The 13,725-nt window shown below is 35.8% G+C and overlaps 1 protein-coding gene across 1 annotated transcript in view; it reads right to left on the bottom strand.

Annotated features, from left to right (window-relative positions):
- The window catches only part of NAALADL2 (N-acetylated alpha-linked acidic dipeptidase like 2), a 417,358-nt gene that overhangs the window by 81,565 nt on the left and 322,068 nt on the right, over positions 1-13,725 (bottom strand). The window contains exons 10-11 of the mRNA XM_053952318.1: positions 11,103-11,308; positions 8,839-8,958 (exon numbers count right to left, since the gene is read on the bottom strand). Coding sequence (XP_053808293.1) covers positions 8,839-8,958; positions 11,103-11,308 — 326 coding nt within the window. The remainder of the gene's footprint in view (positions 1-8,838; positions 8,959-11,102; positions 11,309-13,725) is intronic.

Genomic DNA, 13,725 nt, shown 5'->3' with positions numbered 1-13,725 from the left:
GTTAATCTGAAAAATGTCAGTCATGGCAAATCTAATCCAAAATCCACTTCCCTTGCTTGTCTGAGACACATCAGTGAATTTCAAACACCAAATTTCATATTAATTTAAGAAAGATGTATCAATTCTCTGAAGCTGAGATTCAGTGCACAAAGTGTATAATTTTCTTTTGTGTATAATGATAGCTTTTGTTCAAAATGTAAAAAGGTGACTGCAAAGAAGAATAAAGATCACCCACAGAAGAAAGTGAAAACAAACATTGCTCTTTAAGTGTGGTCACTTCAATAAATGATTAAAATAGTTCCAAATTATGGTGATAGAAGCACTGTGATAGAAGTCAAGCACAGATCATCTGAGTAAGTTTTAGAATCTTGTAGACTGGAAGCTGAAATGCATCAGAGAAATTTAGTTTTGCAGTAGAGTGAGGAGTTGGATCAAATTATTCATTGTAAGCCCTTGTAAGTTTTGTTTTTGTGTCATCAAAGGTTCTTTACATATTCATTTGTATGGACATTCTACCTCATCACACCTCCTACTTGGCATCTGTGAAATAAAATTCTCATTTCCTTTATTAAAAAAAAAAAAAGGCAACCAAAAACCCGAACAAACCCAAACCAAGCAAACTGCACGTTTGTTTAATTTATAACAATGTTCCTTTAATTTACAGGGAGAAAAAGATTTGATTCGATTTTTTTTTGTTCCTTCCAATTCTCCAGAGATTCAAAGAAAAATTTACTCCAATATAAATGGATCCAAAGCACCCTTGATTCTGAGCATTCAGTTCCATTTTAGCCGTGCAAGTAAATGTTTTACAAGCTTAGTTGATCATATTTTGTAAATAAGATTTGTGATACTTTCGTGGTGTTTGGAATTAATTAAATAGTTTGACTGACAGCTGCAAATAATTACTGCTACTTGTTTAAAATAAAAATCTAATCATTACACAAAGCTTGATAAGCAGGCCAAATGCAAGAGACAGAATGCGAGAAATAAAATACAGTATACAAGAGAAGTTTTTTAAAAAATAATGAATTTAAAAGCAAATATGATGTTTTGTAATTAGCATGAAAGAGAGAAATTTAAAAACATCAAAAAATCATCCTGCTACAGAGTTCATGTACTCTGCCAACCATGTAAGCCTATACCATATAATATTTTATTCTCTTTTCTTCAGAAGTTATTACTTGCTAGACTATAGGTTTATGTTTCAGAGTTAAAATGACCTTAAACACCATTCCCTTCATCCTAGTCCCAACTTGAAAGAAAAATAAAACAACTTAAAGTATTTATGTTTTAATTTTTTAGGTTGCCTAGTAGCCTAAATTCCAACTTTTCTACTGGATTTCAACCTCCATAGGTTTTTGGTTTTTTTTTTTTTTTGATAAAAGCATGATATAGAAGCCTGCTAAAATTACAGGATTTTAAAAAGTATACTCATGAGAGAAACTTTAAAAACTAAAAGCTAACTAAAAAAAGCTTTTGAGTATTACTGAGATTTCAGATATTTATTAAATAATTAGCAGTAGTAGAAAATGCGAATAACCTAAGGGTAACTTTTCCACAGATTTTTGGAGATATTTTTGGAGATATCTGCAGAATTGGTAGGTAATTTTGAATCTTTCAGTTAGCCAGAACTGCAGAAACTGAAATCTCTTCCTTGCCTGTCACTGGTAATGCATGAAATGTCAAGAAGATCACTTACATCTCTGGCCTCACAAACCCACAAGCTGTTTATTAATCTTAATATTAAATATTGCTTTCCTTTTCCATTCAGACACAGAACACAACAGTTGCCCAGGAGTGCTCAAAACTTATGAAAAAAATCAATAGCAATAAATTAGAACTGGATGTGCAGCTTTTTAAAAACATTTAGAACTAACATTAAAAGTGATCATTCTCAGGTTAAAACTGAGAGGAAGCTAGTTCCCAATTTGATTTTTTTTTAGGGGGTGTTTATTTTTAGAAGTCTCCCTTCTAGTGCTGAATTACCCACCGAAGATAGAACATTGCACCTTATTTAAGTAATTACACAATAATTATCTAACCAAGACAAGGATGTTATGTTACAAAGCAGAGGAGTCAGCAGCTCTCCTAAACCTCCTTTTGAAAGAAAACTTAAAGCATTTAAAGTGTTAAAATAGAAGGCTACAAAACAGGTTTTGAAATCCCTTTCAATGCACTGCCAGGAGACAAAGGTTGGAGCTGTTTGACCTTTAGCTGCCAAAAGAAAGCTTTTTGCAGAGCCTCCAAGAAAACTATTTCTTGCATTTTGGCTTTTCCTGACATCTGAGATTATCTGCTGTAAAATTTTCTCTGCTCTATTCAGTGAAGTCCCATTCTGTGTGCACTTCAAGACAGGAGTAATACTGTGGGAATTGTGGCTCTTTGACTCAATAAATAAAAACACATCTCAACTACGTTACTAATTAAAACCTCAGGAACAATTTGGTAAATACCAGTATTTTCCACATATATACAACTGGCTTGACACTGCTTTTGAAATTCCACATTCCCTGTTTATGGTGTCCCAAAAATCTCCCTTCTAGCTCTCTTTAGTCTTTTTTTTTTACCCTAGACAAGACGCCATCGCCAGAATCTGCTTGTGGTAACAGATGAAGAATGAGCAAACCAGGCAAACCCCAGAACAGTTCCAGTTTATGCTTGTGATTATTTAAACTATCACAGTTTTAAATGGATTTGGAATGATTTTTCTCACACCTGGTTTCAAAGAATTCATCAAAGGAATTCTAACTTCTTGCCAATAAATATGCCTAAGTTAAAACCTGAAGATTTTTTTTTGCTTTTGATGACTGACATTAACCAGATGAGGTGTTTGGGGATTTATTTTTTTTTCCCTTCCTAAATGTGAGTATTTCTTGTATAGGTATGCCTAAACAAGAGACACAGAAGTTCAATTAACAGCCTTAAAGCAATCAAGATTTTGTTTTCACATGTAAGAACTGATACTGCAACAACACTGAAATGAAAGTGGGGGGGACAAATTTATGTAACAAAAATATGCCAATCTCCATAATTTTGAGTTGATTTTTAAACCTGAACCCTAAAAGACATCTCAAAATCTCTCAGCATGAGCAGGAATTCCAGACTCTTCACTGCACCCACTGGAGCTCAGGTCCACATTTGCACCTCAGTTACTGGCTTACCATTCTACAGAGGTACTTCTACTCTTCCTGGGAAAAATAGCTTAAAAAACACCCAAACCAAAAGAAAAAACACCAAAGAAACAACAAAAAAAAACCACATCCAAAACAAAAATCCCACACCTTCCCAAGTTTCTACAAAACTTCAGTTCTTCCCACTCCTCTGACTTCTGTAACCTGCTCAGTATTCTATGGAACACCAAATAAACATCTTCAAGCTTGTCCAACAAACAAATGGTCTGCTTCTCGCTACCCAGGTGATTTTTTTTCCAGTAAGATCTGCAAACTAAAAAGTAATTTGTGCTGCACAAAATTTTGATTTTTTTTCTGCAACATGCAGAACTAAATCTCGTGGCTGCAGCTGTTTTGGACCATAAAACATTACACAGTCTGAAGTATCATTTCAGTTTATACTAATTTCTTACCAATTCTGATTTAAAGGTGCTTTCTTTCTTTCTGGTTATTTGGCCATACACCTAATTTTTGCATGTGCATTTCTTTCCCATGGGCTGTTTGTGTAGTACAGCTTATATCTATTGAGTCAATTTAATTTCATTCAGCAACATAGTTAATAATGATGAGAGAAACATCAATAGGAACTTGTCAGTGATTTCTCTTTATGTAGAAACTTTAAAATATCCAGAGCTCTCAATCTATCTTCTTTTGTAAAAAATAAAAGTTTACTTTTAAACTCTCTACATGAAAGGTTTTTCTATTGCTAAGAAAACATCTTTCTATTATCATGAAAAAGTCAGTTTTAAAGGGAAATAATCAAGATGAAATTAAACAAAAGAATATTTAGACAGAAGCAAAGTTATTTTTTCTAATACTGTAGTCTGGCTAAGCGTTTGGAAGGGAAAAGCAGTTCTCTTACATGGTACAGCTCATTATGAAACAATATTAACTAGATTGGACAATAGAAAACTTGAACCAAACCCCATTTTTGCAGTAGAAAAGAAATTACTTCCCTACTCCAGTATGACACCTAAACGTAATAAAATATTCAGATTTATTCAGTTTCATCCACAATGGCCATTGACATAGACATTTACATTTCAAACCAAGAAAACCTTTCTGAAAATACACATAATTTACACCTCCATTAGAAATCTATGTAAATACAGGGAAGGACATGGAAGCAGCAAGCTTGAGTCATCAGGAACAAAGGAATTGTTCCCAGTAAGATCACAGCTGGAAAATAGGTTCATTATTACATTATGTTTTGCTAACAAACTCTTTTCTCTATGTTTAACAGTAATATTATTTTTATAACATCAAAATATATGAGTAGGTTAAATTATTGACTGTTTGAATTTGCATTTATGTATTAAAATTATTTAATTTGAAAGAAGAGTGAAAAAATATGTAACAGCGGACAAAGAAGCATTTTATCAAAAGGAAAAAGTCATTAGAAGATACAAAAAAAACCTCCTGCAAATCAAATCCACCATTAAATGAAACTTTTCACATTGGAGAAGCAGCATCTTAATTAATTTAATAAAGCTGGCAATGAAGTATTGCCAATTATATTAAAGGCATAATTCTAACACACTTAGGAATTCCTGAGATAGAAGTTCACAGCATAAATTCTGATTCTCAAAGAGATTTTCTTTTGTTCTCAACACAAATATAAAAATAACACCAGCAATCAAATCTAACACTAAAGGTGATAACAGGTAAAAACTGAAAGCTCATGGGGAAGCAAGAGTCCTCTGTTACAAGTCATAGAACAAGCGATTCAAATTATCATATTTTTTCTTATTTACAACTACTGACATATGACACTAGGAGATTCACTATTAATGCTGACAGTATTAAAAAATGAGAAACACACAGAAGTAGGAAGAAGAGAATTGATGCTGACATTAATGTAAGATTTTTTTTTTTTTTAATCAAAAAATAATGGTAGTAACATCTATGCAGAAGTTTATCTTGGCTCTACTTCATAAACAAAAAAGATCTTTCTGTCAATAACACCACCTTTAAATGTAGAGATATTTTATGCCTTTTACTCCATTAGTGGAACCAAATACTGATAAATAGCATGGAACAATACTTGGCATAGTCATTTTTAATGATCAACTCATTCATCAATAGCTTTAAATCACTCCTTTCCTTGGGAGACAAGTTCTGTTGGGCTCAGCAGTAACAGCAGACCTGGAGTCTGATGGTGACACAATCAGTTAAAAGGCAACAGCAATGAATTTATGTTTCATAATAACTTTTTTTTTCTTTGTGACATGTCCATTATAGAAAAAATCATTAACAGCCTTATTTACAGAGAATGAATCCCAGCCTTGAACAAACCCAATTTACCAATGACACTCTGCCAACAAATGCTGATTCACCAACTGAGAAAGCGAATTAACCATCATTTTCCATACAAAATAACAGTAGACAAAAATATAACTTGGCAGTACTTCCCTCTCGTTAATGTGGACACTAATTAGATATATAAAAATATTTGAATTAAATATGTCAAGGTCTCAGAACTGTTTGAGTTCCTCTTTGCTTAATTAATCCAAATATTTAAATTTCCTTCTTCGTGTAATTTGGTGTTTCAACCGGAATCCCACAGACAGGCATATAAAATTATTATTTGCAGACTGCTTATGTAGGTCCCTTTTGAAACCTGCAACTAATATGAAGATATAATGCCTTTATACAAAACATTCTTTAAGAAACATGGTCTCTGTTAATTAGCCAAGCACTTATTCTATTCTCTGATTGCCAGACCTCACATAGCAGACAAATTATTAAGTTTCCTGATTCTTCTTTTAATTGTTGACTTTAGAATATCCATACTAACAACATTTCAGCAAAAGCTTCTTTCCTAATTTTCCCAGTAATTAAGGAAAAAAGATATTGTGGAACCTGCTGTGATTAGCAACTGCCCAAAGTTTTATTTTCGGAAAATAACCAAAACAAGGCAGAAAGCAAACATTGCTGCGTACATTGGCCCATCTTAGTTTGCTATTTCCACACAGTTCTCTTTAAATTATGTTCCTTGCAGCATCCACAGAGTGCTCTGCACTTAGTGTGATTATTACTTGAGTTCTCTTTCACAGGACAAACTACAGTTTTTCGTTGTTATTTCTAGAATCCTAACACGTATACTCTGTAGGCTTTTCTAACATAAATTAATTTTCCCTAGGAATACATTCTCCCTCTCTTTCACACACAACTTTAGTACTACAGAGAACACCTAACAAAACCCAAAAAATGGTAAGATTTTAGTCTCCCTTAACTCCAAACAATGTTACAACACTGTTTAGCAGTAGAAGGAAAAATAATGCATGACAGTTTCTTTTGTTGAGGCTAAAAATGGAATTAAAATATGAGTTCTACCACTGAATCCAAAGGCACAGTTCAGGATTTTCCATGTATTCACAAAATATGGAAAACGTCTATCTAACTAAACAAGACAGGCCAATCTATCTTTTCATTTTAAAATGGACTGATATCATTAATTCTAAATTGCCGTTTCACCTTCTTTTCTGTTCTAACCTATATTCAGAGCTCACACAAATTAAAACGATCCTTTTCTCTCATTGGAATTTTTAAGCTCTTCTTTGCAACTTCCACCCGGTAGCAAAAATTTCATGTGAATAAACTCACAATTTCTTCAAGATGAGATGAGCTCCAAAAAGTCACATCTCACCCCATTGGCAGTGTCATAACTTACAGGTAATCTGTAATTACATTGTCTTCCTGGCAAGTACTGGCAGTAATATCAATATTCTTTATAAGCAGATCAGTCTTCCAGAGAAAATCTTCTGGACACATGGCAAACTACGAGCACCCATGGGAACAAATGAGGATCTGTGCTGGGCTGCTCCATCACTGTCAATAATTTGATATGAATTCAGATATCTAGCCAGCATTTGGAAGCAATAATTCCTATAAATCTTTTTAATGTCACAAACTGCATGACAGTTATTTTAATTACAAATAATAATATCCTACAGAAGGAAAGCCATAGAGTTAAAATGCTCACAGGCATTTTATCCTTTACTTTTTAAATGGGGCTTTAGGATAAACATGCAGAAGGGATGCACTCTCAAAATTAGAGAATCAGAAGTGAGATGGAAGGTGTTTACTGGGACTTAAAAAAAAAAAAAAGAAGACATTCTAGTCACATTTTATTAATTAACAGATGCAAGGAAAGGCTGCTAAGAGGGGCTCTTTCCATACTGCTGAACAGAACACAACTGCTATTACAAGAATTACAAAATATTATTTAACATCACAGAAATAAAGCAGAAGTTTGCTTCCTTTTCAAAACAGAGGGCATGAACGTAATGCTCATACTAATATGGCATTATTAGGATGAAAGAATCGAGTCTTAAAGTGATAAAGAGATAATAAAGAGACTGATGCAAAGCTCCAGACAATTTAGTTTTAAGATCACTGCCATGGATTGTGTTGTAGAGTCAAAGAAATAAAATGAGAAAAAAACCAAATAGCTCAAGGATAATAATAAACTTACTCCCTTAAATGTCAAATACTTGTTTTAATGGAGGTAGAACTGCCAACACCACTAGGTGAGCAAAAGGCTAGCAACTTCAGGATAGTATTTCTTGCAAATACAATAGCTAAAACTGGTAACAAAATTTGAATTGACATAATAATCCATAACACCTGCAGACTCACATATACAACATTATAAATTATTTTCCACAAATGGAAGCTTTTTTTCTCTGAAACGATGTTGCATCACATTTTTCATAATACATACACAGAATAAATCAGATTCCTTCATTGAGGAAATTACCACTTAAACACTGAACAGGAGAAGTGGTTAAGACATTGTTAAGAAGCAATTTACTGATATCATTTTACTAACTTAGTTGAACAATTGCCAAGCCAGATCAGTCTTAAACTGCATTTAATCCAAGATGCAGCTCTGAGGAGTGTTTTTTGCCAAAAGCTTCAGAGGCAAGTCAAAGAAACATCAGAATAAGTATTCATTTGGCAAACATACAGAAAAAAACATCGAAAAAGCATAATTTATTAAAGTGAAATTGAACTCCATTTTATGCATACCAATTCAAAGTGGTTGAATTTAGAACGTGCCTTACACTATTTTCCATTCATGTAAAATATGAATAAATTCAGAAAGCTCAGGAACAGCAGTGGGGTCATTAGTTGAAGGCCTACGTGCCCTTACACCAGAGCACCCATGGAATATTCTGGCTCCAGATGAGCTGCACAGGCATGGCTGAGCACTGAACCTGACATACACACTTCAGACAGGATTTATTATGGTAGGAGTAACACTCTCCCTCTGTGTCATGTTACATCTGGTAAATATACAGGTTTAAGTGCAAATTGAGAAACAGTCTGGAAAGGCTTGATTAGGATGAGAAAAATGTGCTCTCTGCTGAAGAATAACAAATATGTTACTTTGAGAAAGCTGTAGGGCATGCAAGTGTGGTCAGACTTTGTCTAACAAACAGGTGAAACAAGTTATCCCTTCCAACCTCTTATCTATTGTTTTTTGAAACAAAAAAAAATTAACCTGCTTACTGTAAAAAAACAAAAAACAGTTCATGTGTATTTGTGAGGTTAAAATTCTTAAACAATATAACCACTGATTGCTGTGTAATGTCAACTGATCTTAAGCATTCTAGCCATGTAATCTCATAAACCACAAGTGAAAACAAATATTATTTCTAACCTCTGCTACCAGCTGCTGAAGAGAAGGGGATGCCACGGGCCGTAAAGTTGAGTTGCCTGTGACTGGATTATGGAGGCTGATGTAGGCCACAACATTTCTTTGAAGAACGCTCCTGAGATCCTACAACACAAGCAGAAAAATGGTTACTACTCTGCATCGTTATAATTAAGGCTGGTTTTGTTCTTTTGGTTGCTTCTAGGAGAAAACTGCACCCTACATTTCCATCCTCTGTGATTCCCCAAGTATTAGTTAACTACTGCTTCTCACAATATGCTCTTGTGAACTTCAAAGGATATCTCAGTGCTATTTCTCTATATAGCAGAAGTTATAATTCTATTTCACACATCATCTAAAGAAAATGCAAACAGGTCTGGGACGAATTAAAAATTACTACACTTGTAAGGCCAAAAATGAAAACATTACACACTGTGAAACAACATGATGGCCTTTTAAAGTTATGCCTTACAGAAGACAAACTTCAAAAGCAATCATTATCAAAAGTTAAACGGACTCAAATATTTAGAGACCAAATTCAGATTTGAATTGCATAACTTTCCCAGTGTTTTCATTTTATTATTTTTTAGACTATAAAAATAGCATGTACAAACTGTTTCAATTATTATCTCTTTTTTAAAAGGATCCCCTTTGCCTTCTCAGTAATGAGCTCCTCTTTGCATGAAGTGGCTCTTTATATTGAACAGAAGGGGTGTAACGCAATTACATCTGATGCAAAGCTGACTTGAAGTGGAACTAAACAAATTTTGCTTCCAGCCTGGATCTTTTCAATTTGATTTTTTCACCCCCTCTTGTTTCTGAAGAATAATCATGTTGGAAGTATGAAATTTCAATGAGGGTTGGCTGCTTCTTATGCACGGTAAAAAGCAATTAACTCTTTATTTTATCTACTGTTTTAATTCATTGAACCATTAGAGTTGGAAAAGCAGCCATGAAATTCTCTGCCTAGAGGAGTAGCAACTCCTTTAATTTATGACCTGAAGTCTACTTTAGCAACGTATGATCATCAATACTTTTTGAGGTATTTTCTTTCAACCAGCTGATTCCCATTCTGCTGAAATTAATAGCCCAAGGAATTGTCTGTTTGGGATTGTATCCAACTCCTCAGCACAAACCTGTGAGAAGTGAATCAGCACTAGCCATGGAGACACTGCAAGGTTTATTTAATTCATGTAAACCATAGCATGGTTCTCTTCTTTCTCTCTTGATTCACTTCTCCCCACACTAAGCCTATCGATGAAAAACTATTAAATATTAAACCCTCAAGAAGGTGAAAAAGCTCCCTAAGCTCTTTCTGTGCCTACGTCGTTTTTTGAGGTTTTCCTCCCTCTGTCAAACCCTGGCAATGCCCTTTTACAAAGCTGTGCTGAAGCAGGGAGGGAAAGCAGCTCCCTAAGGTGCTGTATATGCAACCCCCACAGGCACGGCAGCATCCTGGCACCTCGTTATCCCAGGAATTGCCTCAATAGATGTTTTCTCTGGATTTGCTGTGCAGTGCATGAATGAACACAGGCAGACCTCAGAGAGCAGTTAATGAGCCACAATTTCCATGTGGTAATTTCATATTGTTTCCAAGTCTCGGGGTCTGTGGTACTGAGGTGACCCCGAGAATGCAAAAGTCGTTTCCCAGCCCACGCAGCCAAAGAAGTCTGAACGTATAGGGTCGGCTTCTCAAGGTTGTTTATTTTCTCTTATCTATAACATTCTTTCTCTGACCTGCTGAGCTCTGTCTAGCAAGTCATCCATGGCATTCTGTGTGCCCTCTAGGGTGGTGTTTACATTTTATATCAAAAACTACGTGTGCTGTGTTTGCAATAACGTGCCAATATCTGTCATCTATGTTGGACAGTGGGTCTCTACCTGAGACCAATAGAAAAGTGTCACCATCACAGCAAGACATGGAGGGCAAGAAGAAGGAGAAGAAGGTCAGGACATGCCCAAATCCCTCCATCTTGTCCCCTTGAACTCCATTCTAAAAAGCCCCAAAATTCTACTTTTTCACCCTGAGTTAATTCAACTACCACACTACTCAAACCCTTGGGGCTTGTAATTCCTCCTACAGAGTTGGCAGCTTTTTCCACGGGCTAAAATCAAAGCCACAGGTGTTTCTGACTTCATGCCAAAGTCTCCGAGCCCCCTGCCAGGGTCTCGAGACAGCCAGGGCAGCCAGAGGGATGTCCTGGGTTGCCACATCCAAGCTTTCAGCAGAAGGACCCTCCCTGCAGTGAGTCCTCCCAGAGCAGTTTTACCTCAGCCCACTCGTAGGAGCCAACGTTCCCCAGGGCTGTTCCTCCCCACGAGCAGAAGAGCAGGGTCCTGTCAGGCCTCCAGCCCCTCTTCACCTCTGGCATCAGGGCTTGGAGCAGGGCTGTGATCACAGCAGTGCTGCTGGCCCAGCCTTGCCCACCATAACCCTTCAAACTGCTGTGATGGCTACCAATGATGACGTATCTGTCTGAAATGAGGAATAAAAATAGAAAAACCCAAAAAACAAACTTTTTTTTTCTGAATATTCAGATTGAAAGAATTCCAAACAACCCTAAAAATGAACTTTATTAGTAGTGTGTAATGTCATTAATGCAACACAAAGCTGTCAACAAAAAAGTGTATGATGACATGCAAGACAATCATACAACAATTATACAGAAAACTGTGAGTGCTACCTAAAGTGAACTAGTTAATAAAAACATGTATACAGTTTCCTAAATTAATCCCCATGCCCTTGCCTTCCTTGTTTGCTTATTGCTCTCCTTGTAGATCTGATATAGACCATTTTTACAGTCAGGACTAGGTCATATAGACAATCATGCTCATAGTAGAGTGTTATAAAAAAAAAACCCCACAAAATAACAAGTAGGAAACAATTCTCAATACACATCAGCATCCAAAAAAAAAAAAAAAAGAAACAAAAAAAAAAAAGTAAACAAAAGGTGTGGCAGTACAGTGGGAAACAAAGAAAATACACAAAGTATTAGTACTCCCTCACCTGGAAGACTGTGTTCAGTGCTCACCACCCTATCTCAAAAAAGACATGGCAGAAACAGCAGTGGAGCAGCTGGCAAGCAGATTAGGGATGATCAGGACTTAGCCTTATGTGGAAGGAGACATTAAAATACCTGGACTGCAGGTTTGGAGAGGAGACATGACAGAGGGATAGAGATAATGAATGATACAGATATGGTAAGTCACACCTAACAGCTGTGTTAATGCTGGAAGAAAGCCTTTTGTAGAAAGAAAAGCAAGAAGTTTCAACCTGAAATAAAGAATATGTCTACGGTTCCTCATGGGGAAAAAAACCCAAAAAACAAACACACTTTTTTTTTCCAGAAAAATTAAATTAAATCTTCATCTCTCAAGGCATTATATATAACCCTAATACCACCCACAAGGGAAAAAAAAACTCCAGAACTGATGATGTGTTATGAAATTACATGACTAACTAGTGTGACTGAGGCCTGTGAAGAAGTCCAAGCAGAGTTATTCTGAATGAGCTATTAAACTATTAGACCTTCTGTGTGAAATGAATTCACAACCCTCTTTGAAGGATTGTTTACTGGTTTTGCTCTGGTATTTCGTAAAGTCTCTTTCTGGCCCAGATCTAGACTTTGGAAGGGGCTCTTTCCCTATTTCAGGATACCAGTAGACAACAGAAAAACAGTTCTCAACAGTGAGGAACAGTGATGTCAGACCCACAGCAATCCCTGAGTGTCATTTGGGTTCCAAAAAGTGGAAAAGTTTTCTTTTTCTTTCTTTCACCAAGAGAAATCATTCACTTGCTGTCAGTGGATCATAATGCAGCAACAGATTGCTGCACATTGCCCACATTTTGTATTTGCTTATAAAATTAAAATATCTACCCACTATGTTTTGCAGTGACTGCTGCCTGGGAACAATATGAACGGAACACTTTGATTATAAAAGCATTCTCTATCAACTGGAGTTTCACCAGCCTTGTTCAACAAAATATTTGAACATGTTGTTTAATAAGGAATTCAAAATGCTTTACAAAGAGATGATTTTTTATGTACCTGTAACACAATCTTTTCAATCAACTTTGGGGGTGTGTAGGTATGGAAACGAGAATTTCTTTCTAAAAACAGATATGCAAAGTGTCAACCTAGATTTACATAATAATTTAATGTAACAAGATGAAATCTAAATCGTATAATTTTGCAACTTGTGTGTTGCACCATGATACGCTTAATTATAGGTTGCACTGATAATGAAAAAAACGTAGGATTTTCAACTCATTAAATGACAGGAATTACGAACCAAAATGAATGGCCTTACATGCCTCTAGGTCATTAATGGAAGTGCCACTAACACAGGGGGTCAAGCAGGATAAATGCTTGCCTGTATAATAATTTCTGTTTAGCCTGTGAACAGACCATGTGAGAGGAGAGACACCTTATTAAAATAATGCAGGATATTTTGATTGAGAAGGAAGCATCAACTTACTGCTGGAGATGCCAGCTGAATGAGCAGGGGCAAAACATTACAGCTGGTGCCTCCTTTAAAATTCTTCATCTTTGCACATCTCTCCCTCAAATAGAGGCAGTACCCTAAAGCAAATGACTACAGGAAAAGCAGAGGAGAAAGGATGGTCATGCTTGCAGAGGCAGCAGCTGTCCTTTCTCAGAATCACATGGCAAAAATGAAAAAAAGAGAAAGGACTGGAGATAGAGAAAAAAATATCCATCAGATACCCTTGAAGGTGATGAGACAGGATAGTGTTCAGGTTAGTGATGGGCTGGCCAACAGGGATTCATCATCAAAAAGAGTCTCTTTATCCTGTCTTTTCTTGTTATACGTCCCATCTTCAACCATGTCTAATAGAGCTATAAAATCAATGTTACATCTTTTGGGTTTTAA

This window comes from Vidua chalybeata, chromosome 10, assembly GCF_026979565.1.
Source record: "Vidua chalybeata isolate OUT-0048 chromosome 10, bVidCha1 merged haplotype, whole genome shotgun sequence".
Classification (NCBI taxonomy): Eukaryota; Metazoa; Chordata; class Aves; order Passeriformes; family Viduidae; genus Vidua; species Vidua chalybeata.
This window is presented reverse-complemented; position numbering and strand designations above follow the sequence as displayed.